The sequence below is a fragment of the Nansenia antarctica genome (genome assembly GCF_963989245.1).
Source record: "Nansenia antarctica genome assembly, chromosome: 2".
NCBI lineage: Eukaryota > Metazoa > Chordata > Actinopteri > Argentiniformes > Microstomatidae > Nansenia > Nansenia antarctica.
The window spans coordinates 67,207,306-67,216,207 of record NC_137675.1 but is presented as its reverse complement, the minus strand read 5'-3'; the positions used below and the strand labels follow the sequence as shown (position 1 = coordinate 67,216,207).

Below are 8,902 nucleotides of genomic sequence, written 5' to 3'. Positions count from 1 at the left end.
CCAAAACACTATACACTAGTCCAGCGGTTCCCAACCTTTTTGGACTCAAGACCCACTTAAATATCTCTATAGTATTCGCGGCCCACACACACAGGCATTTTACAGACGTGTAAAAAAAATTGGTGTCTCATCATTATTCTCTTATTCTTATTGGATATTTCATATGCATCATCATACACTCATCATGCATAGCATGCATTAGGCCTAGTAGTAGCACACTGATGATGCAGTTTTGAAGGTTTTAAAGAAAAAAAATACAGTAATGAAAACGTTTTTGTAAAAATAACGATTCTAAAAAATGATTTTGACCATGATTTGGCGGCCCACTTGCAGTACTCTCGCGGACCACAAGAGGGCCGCGGCCCATAGGTTGGGAATCGCTGCACTAGTCCCATTCTAAGACCCCTACTCTAGATAGGAAACGGATGCAATTCTGGCTAGCTTTACCCTCTGCTTTTAGAGATGTAGCCAAGGGACTGGGCCAGGCGATGAACGAAGGCCCTCTCAGTGCTGGAGAAGGAAGAGGGAAACTCCATCTCTGTGGAATCAAAAGACATACAGTTGATATATTGAGTTCTACACAAAGAATCCGTTGAACTTGGCTAATCTTGCAGAGCCAGACAGTGTGGGATGTTAGATAAGAAATAATGACAAATCAACTGTCCTCCTACACTCATTGTCATTTCACCGTTACCTTTCTGCTCGCTGTACTGGAATCTCTCCAGGGAGATGTTCACCGCTATTTTCACCTCCTCTTCTATGCCTTGTATGTCTTTCAGCCCTTTGCCCCTGGGTCCCCCTCCACCAGGATGGTTAGACTTGCCCGGGGTAGACTGGGGGGAGGCTGTACTGGGACGGGACATGTTGATGCACTGTACAACACAGAAATGTACCAGAATCAACATTAGCAATGATCAAACTGACAAAGTAGCTTGCTATATTCTTATCACGTTGCTAGCTAGGCTACTGATTAACTTAGCTGACTTTAGCTAGGTTAGAGATGGATATTAACGGTGTTTGGCTAAATGGCTAGATGCAATGACCTACTACTACTTGCTAGATGACTGTCCCAAATCTGGCTTTAGCTATTACCTGAACAAAACTACAACTCAACTTTCACCACCTCTCTGTCTGAACTAGGCACTGGCGCAGTTCCCAATGAAGCTAAACAAGTTAGCTCGCTCGCTAACACCCGGCTAGCCGTCAACTCATTTGTTAGTTAGCACCCGAAAATACCGAACAAATGTGTCACTTCGTTGTACCGACTCATTGGTGAATCATACACACATCGTTGGATACAACATTCATATATGTTTTTTAAATATAAAACCACACTATCGCATAGCTTGGAGCTAATTACCTCTGAAGTCCCTCTCCGTGTACCGCGACTGTCTCTTCCGTTTGAAAACAGCGGGAAACTGGTCATGGAATGCCTCTTGTCCAATCAAATTACTTGGTCCGTTTATGACGTTGAACCCAGTGTGCGCTCCGGCGCTCTCAGAGCACATTTACGAACAGAAACGTCACGCAGTGCATTTGAGTCTTTAGACAGTAGAGGGCTCTGTCCTCACTGTACAGTGACTGTCAGAAGTTTCCCTCAGGAATAAATATTTGAACAACTCAAATAGTTTTAAAACGTTGTGTTTTTAAATATCTCGAAATATGATGAAACTCTAGCCACATAGTTTATCTTCATCTCAGGCAAAGATAACTAGACCAGCATGATGTTTTATCAATAGTTTGGAACTCATCAATAAAGATCATTTATTCTGTTTGAATTATCTTTTTACTCATGAAGTTGTCCTATGCTTCTGTGACGGGCTGGGTTCAAACATGGGTGTCCCATGTACAAGACCCATGCGTCTATTCATTTCCATTAGTCCAAAAGCACATCCTCGAGGTCAGAGGGCGACACAGTCTCAGGCAGGGCTACTTCATCATGAAAGTGTGATTCCAAATCACCTCAGCTACATTTCCATAATAGTAAAGGCATAGCAACAAGACAAATTGGCAGAGTCGACGAAGAGCAGAATCCTTTGGTCTCAGCAAGTCTCTGCATCCCACAGATGTAAAGATGCCAAAAATTCCTGCAGAGACTGATCTCAGAACAGTCTCTGTGAGGAGGGATGGGGACACACTGCAGTGATGCAGCAAAGCTGCTGTTATGTAATGAGGCAGGAAGGGAGAGGGAGGGCAGTGAGAGGCATTGTGGGAAAGTGTGTCTCCTCCCCATCTTCTGAGAGTTCTGTTCCCATCTTTTCCCATCTCAGCAAAAAAAAATATGGTAACTAATCAGCAGCAGCATGTGTGTGTGTGTGTGTGTGTGTGTGTGTGTTTTTGTGTGATCATTCAGTTCCAATGAGACATGTTAATGACATGGTAGCAGTGAATCTTCAAACATACTGTTGCTGCTCTTTCTGTTTTCTTCTGCATCTTACTTCCATTCCTTTAGTCTCTCATGTATTAATGTGTATAACTCCCCACACCTTTCACCCAGTTCCTGCTTGTTCAATTCACACTAACTGTGTGATTACTGTATGTTTTTATATTGTAAACAAACAATATAATGCCTATCCTGTGATTAGGTACCATTAAGCTTTGTGGATTGTGTAGGCCACAATGGGCAGTTGGAATGCGAGCACAAAGTAATGGAGAGGGACAGGGAATATCAGTTTGCTGAGATTTCAATCAGATCTGGTCCATCTCATGTTCCTGGCAGCTCCACAGTCACCTGGCCAACCTGGCAGATGCCTGGTGGTCATGTCACGCCCTGCAAACACAGAAACACACACAGCGAAGTGACAAGGGGGGGCAGTGGGAGGGTGGGGAGGCCAGTGGTCCCTGCTGCCGTCAGGGAAGTTGAGGTGAAACAAGGATAGTCTAAGACGAGACACAACCCATTCTTCATTACTGTGTGGAGAGAGAAAGAGAGAGGTGTGTTGCATTATGGGAGCAGCTGTTATTTGTGTTTGTGTGCCTCAGTGTTCTCCACTTTAATTTTGGGGCAAAAGCATGTCACATTGCTGATCTCCCCTGATGCATGCTTTCACCATTTGCTCCATTCTATATCAGGCTAAAGTAATTTCCAGTAGACCCAAACCCTCTGCTTAGTATGGTTATAGCTAATCATACTTCTCCTTAACCAACTGCATTATGTGCTACCCTGCAGCATAAACACCAACTCAGATCCATGAGTTCAGTGTCAGCTGTACTGGAACAACAATCACTGCAGGTTGATAGGAGCACAGTCCAACTTGGCATTGGTTAATGTTTGAACCCATGACACTGTCTGTTATGACTGTTGGAACATTAACCACTTGTCAGAGAACTGATGTCGACCTCGAGAATGGACTGCTGCTTTTGCAAGGACTGAAAAACACTGAAGCATGAAGTCTAAATACAGAATAGTTGAATTACTTACAGACAAACACTGAATTATTCAGGAGGCATGAAAACAAGAGGGGTCTATAGAAAGAGAGGGCTGTTTTCCTAAGTGAGTTGTCATGTGAAAATCATGGATCTTTATAGAATGTGAAAAGAAATCTCTACCACATAAGCAAGGTAGCGTTGTTTGGTCTCTGCCTATCCCTATCATGGTGGTGTTGAATAAACAGTCTATGGCCACATCTCCTGTGGCTGTTGATGTTTTTAAACAAATTCAAGAAGGTCCTGAAACATTACACCATATTATAGCATTCCCCCTGGTTTGTCTCTCCCTTATGTGTGTGACAGATGATTGCATCATTCTGCTTCAACTCCACTGAGATATAAATTGGCATCTGGGAAATACTAGCAGAACCCAGAATGTTGTGACAAAGCTTGAGTAACTGTCAGTACAATCATGTGAACCCCATGTCCATTTGACACATACTGGAGAGAGTCAGATTCAGGATTTATGCTGTGTAATACATACAATATTAATTCAGAAACATAAATAATACAATTTATAAAGAAATCCAACCCAATTGTTGTGGGAGCTGTCTCAGTTCAGTCATTTTGGGGGAACCGTAGAGGGTACAGTAAACAGAATTTGTTTGTGTGGTGTCATCCCTGTGCATCGATTTTTAACATTTCTCTGTTCAATCACTCTTTACAAAAATTAAAAGAGCATTGGGACTATGAGAGCCAAGAGTTTCTGAGAGCCAAAATCACAATGTGCTAATTTGTGTTACATAGAGATGGCACACAGCTGGAATAACATGCAAGACGTCTGGTTCTGAGACACTTTTAGCCCATTTTTTCTCCCTACACATTAGTAGCTATAGAAACAAAGGCAGACCAGGCTTTTCCCTAAGCCATAAGTCTCAATACAAACATAGGCTACACTATCTGTAAAACGAGAGTCATTCATTGAAAAATGAAATTCATGAAAAACACACAAACAATATGCACTATACATTTATATACAGATTCCACATCTGACATTGCTGGATTGCTGTCCACAGTCCACATCCATGTGTAAAAAAATATGTGAAAGATCACCCTCATACAAGTCAACCTCTGGCTTCAGAAAATAATGAAAAATAGGTAATTGGTACAACTAAAATGGTCTTTGTTTGTAGATTTACAAATCAGGATCACATGAGTTATTTAACCCTAACCCTATTTTTATCAGATGTGTACTCATCACTCCTGTCTGTCCTCAGTGCATAAACACATTGCTTGGTTTGCTTTCCATGCAGGCCATTTTGTCACTTTGTCAAGTGGACTGCCCCTGTTGGTTCCTCGTGTTATTGCCCTGCTCTCACCTCTCTGCCTCCATGGTAAAACTGGCCTGTTGGTTGGAGGCTTGCTGAGTAACAGTTGCAGGCCACCCTGGGGGAGGCACCTGAGAGGGCAGCTGCCCATGAGTCCACAGGCCCTGCTGACCTGGAGCAGGGGGGCCCATGGCCCAATTGACCTGATGAGGGGGAGAGATAGCCATGGAGGCCATGGGACTACTGCTGTTGAAGCTCTCTGAGGCCTTCAGTCGGGAGAACATTGCGAGCGCATCTGGGAAGTTGGGAGGTGTTGCTGGTGTATTGGCTGGAGTGCACATCTGCATGAAAGTAAAAAGGGGAGACATTTTAATTACAAACCATTTAATCAAAAGCAAAATAATGTTTGTATAGGCATATCTCTCAACTGTCCTGTTTGGTTCTAAAGGACATTGCTTGCTTCACATTCACATTGCTTCACCATGCTTAAGTCTGTTATTCTATTCCATTAAATAATTTATAATAATACATTTTAAATAATTTTAAGATTACAACAGAATTATTGTGGCAGAATGAAAAAAACATTCCCAAAGAGTTCTGACTTCCTCAGACTGACCCCCTGCCTTTCTGCAAACTTCAACATCCTGTCCTTAGTGTTCTCTTCAGCTGAGACTACACAGAATAGCACTCAGGAGACCACTGTGGGCCCTGCCAAAACCAACACCATCCCAGGAGCAAGGCCCCAGAGAGTTCACAGGAATCATCCTCTCTATGACATAAAAGGCAACAGCAACCATTGTTACAAGTCACCTCAATTCAGTACAAGCTACCACACTGTCTGTTTCTCATTGTGTGGACAGGATATCCACCACATCATAGTTTAGTTTCACCATATTCCAAATTCATACAGTGATCTGTAGTGGAACTAGAGCGGAACAGGTGGCTTAAGTATGAGCATGCCCTCAGAAGTAGTGTTGACTATGGTAAACACATGTGTTTATTGTAAGACACTTACAAGTAGAGACAGTTCAGCCAATTTAATTACGTTACTTTGAGTTGATAGGGTTGAAATAGGCTCAAGTATCATTAAAATCACCAGTCTGGTAAAACACATAAGTGCACATAATAATCCCTCCCTAAGGTCTTAGATGTCTTGCTGCTCCTGTGCTAATTTTCTTCTCAACCTTGTCTATGACTTAATATGACACTATACTGTAGCCTGTTCCGTGTGCTCCCAAATGTGTCCCAAAATAAGGGATGAATGCACAAAATGTTATTAATGACCCTTGCATAATGGACAATGTTCACTTGACTATACAAACAGCACTGAAGGCAGTTATCCAAGACAAACTCAAAGTTAAAAGTTTAATGTGACACGTCACATGTTTCTGTGGTTTTGCCAGATTTGCCAGAGTTCAGTATAGCAAAGATTTTAACATTAGGCTTGACTAGCTAATTGATAATGAGTATGCCTTTATTCAATATAGAATAGTCATTTACAATGCACAGATAACCTAAAGCATTGATCAGTTCAGGATAAGCATATGCATATAATGGGTTAGCCATACTAGCATAAGACTGACTGTTCCAAAAATGTAATCTGGCCAGGTTTTACATAGGCTGATGTCACATTTTACATCTGCTTTAGCTACCAGCATTGTAATGAAATTATTACAGAAAGTAATAACATGTAAGTGAACAATAGACTTTCATTAAAAATTCAAATTAAACATTACCAATGAACTTCTGGCTTACAAGTAAAAATATAGGATTTCAAAGATGTCCATGATAGTCCATATAAAACAGGTAGGTGGACACTTTGGGTGTGAACCATGCTGTGTGGCAGCTGAATCAGATCAACTGGCTCTGTAGACATAACACACAGGAGATGTTGTACACTGTAGCTGCAGAGTTGCTATAGAAACAGTCCTGTTTGATATGATAGACACTGTTTTAGGAAGTGCTACCAGGGAAATACCTATTTTTGAGTGTGGTCAACGTTTTCTTCTTGTTTATTGTCAGTGTGCCATATTTGTCGCAGAATAAACAATAGCAAACTGTACCCAGTACTGAAGCCCTTCATCCAGCCAACCAGTGTTGCCCATGAAACAATGTGCTATTGTATATACAGTTCTCCATAATTGTTCAAAGGGCTTGATTATGGCTTAATTTTTATCTCAAAAAGACACCTGCATAGCAGGCATGAGGTGGCATCTAAATTAGCCACTGATCTTAAAATAACCAATCTAAAAAGGGACATTGACAGACATACAGTGATACAGTAATATACAAAAGCTGTAAACACCTAATTCTAACCTCTTTCAGTAAGGTGGCATCCTACTGAAACATTGTGACAAACCACATGTCTATCACATAAACACATGCTTTGGCCTTAGTCCCTTGTAATTTATAGATCAGTACAATACCCCTAAATGCCTCTGAATCCCGTTCTGGGGATCATTAAATGTCTATAGGCTGTCTCTCACCTAAATGTCTCTCACCTATAAATACAGCAAATAATTACTACAATATTAAATGAATGCAGGTTTTGTTTTTGGAATACGCATTTCAAGATCAAATGTCTGTTTAACAACAGTGTAATTATGTCTCAAGAGAAATAGTCTGTCCTAGAATCCAGTCTGACATGGAAACACAAATATTGGCAAATGTTTGAAAGGAGAAATTCACGTGCCAGTTTGCACTGCAGTCTTTCTATGAACAAATTAATCCATTTACACAACCGGGTCAATGATCAACCTGTGACTAATCATTAACGCACTGTCGTCCGTTGTCATTATGCTGGGCAAAATAAATTGGACATACAGTCATTCTAAATATCCACATACTTGCTCAGACACTCATTAAAAAGAATAACAGACAAGTGTATGGCCTCAAACTATTTGTTTGTGTATTTTAAACATACCGGTAGGCTATCATCCGACAGGTTCAACCGAAAAAAGTCGATAGCTATATCATTGCAGTATGTCCTGACGTTAGAATTATAAGGTTCTATCTCCATTTTTGGTCAAAATTGAGTTTTTTACATAATCTGATCCATTAGGTGTTTATTAATGCCTGTGTGGTGTTATTTTTAAAATGTTGAATTTTTGAGTTAGTAATTCATAAAATACAAAGGTTCCATCTCACAAAACATAATGCAATGTAAAAACTTTGACGCTCAATATCTCTGAACTGCCCTAAACGGAGATAGAACCTTATAATTCTAAGCTCACGATTTGTCAACTTGGTGCACGAACAACGTGGCCCTGTGTGTTTATGTTTGTCAGCCGTCTGTCGCCTACAACATGGCGGACATGACAAGGGCATACACTGTACCGGTGGAGCCTAGTTCTAAAAGAAGTTCATAATAATCATGAGAATATTATAATAGATATAAGAAGAAGAAGAAGAAGACAATACAAATGATACATGGTTAATCAATCATTATTCATAATTATTCAATAACAACATCTATACTTACCATTTGATGATGGTGACTGTATGGAATGTTGGTTTCTTGAAAAAAGGCACTTAGTGCAGTCTGCAATGTTGCAGACACGGAAAGAAGAAAATACAGCAAAAGTATTATATCTATCCAACACTATTTCCAAAATGATGTGAATGCTACACTTCACCGAATAGGCTAAATCCACCAAACATTTTCACTGTATAATTGAAGTGTAAGGATTACTGGAAACATTATGATAACATTGTATTAATGAGAGGTGTTTAAAAAAAATAAAAATAAAAATGTAAATATATACACTTTTCATTCTCAAACTAGGACGCAGATCATGAAGACAAGCTTCCTTACCTCGAATTGCCAATGAGCCGCTTGTAGAAGCTGTTTTGCCTGGTCTGCCGTGCATCCAGCAGTGAGGACAAACTGATTTATCATAACTTGGTTCTTCAGATCATCCATGTTTACAGAAACACAATACTGAAAACGCAATATTGAAAGTTTTCCTTTGCTTGGTGCTCAGACCTTGATGTTATTCTCCCTCACATTAGTCCTTCCTCCCATCGACCACGCAGACATTAGGCAGCACACCCAGCGCAAACCCAAATATTTACTGTAGAAACTCAAGTGTCATGAGGGAGAACCCCATGATTGACAACTCACGGTAGCAAATCGGAGAGATGAAATGAGAGAGGGGAGCGATAGACAAGTCAACTACAAATCCCATGTATCTTGTCACTGGCAA

The 8,902-nt window shown here is 40.6% G+C and overlaps 1 protein-coding gene and 1 pseudogene across 2 annotated transcripts in view; both read right to left on the bottom strand.

The window, feature by feature from the left end:
* Positions 1-863, bottom strand: part of LOC308150499 (3'-5' RNA helicase YTHDC2-like) — a 106,201-nt pseudogene extending 105,338 nt beyond the window's left edge. Inside the window, exons 1-2 of the transcript in view lie at positions 695-863; positions 448-538 (exon numbers count right to left, since the gene is read on the bottom strand). The product of the transcript in view is annotated as a 3'-5' RNA helicase YTHDC2-like (transcript). The remainder of the gene's footprint in view (positions 1-447; positions 539-694) is intronic.
* Positions 864-3,892: 3,029 nt separating this feature from the next.
* On the bottom strand, positions 3,893-8,735 carry ubald1b (UBA-like domain containing 1b). The gene is made up of 3 exons (XM_080524038.1): positions 8,512-8,735; positions 8,179-8,238; positions 3,893-5,038 (listed from the first exon to the last, which is right to left on the bottom strand). The coding sequence occupies exons 1-3, from the start codon at positions 8,617-8,619 to the stop codon at positions 4,745-4,747; spliced, it is 462 nt and encodes a 153-aa protein (XP_080380164.1). The 5' UTR covers positions 8,620-8,735; the 3' UTR covers positions 3,893-4,744.
* Positions 8,736-8,902: the final 167 nt, after the last annotated feature.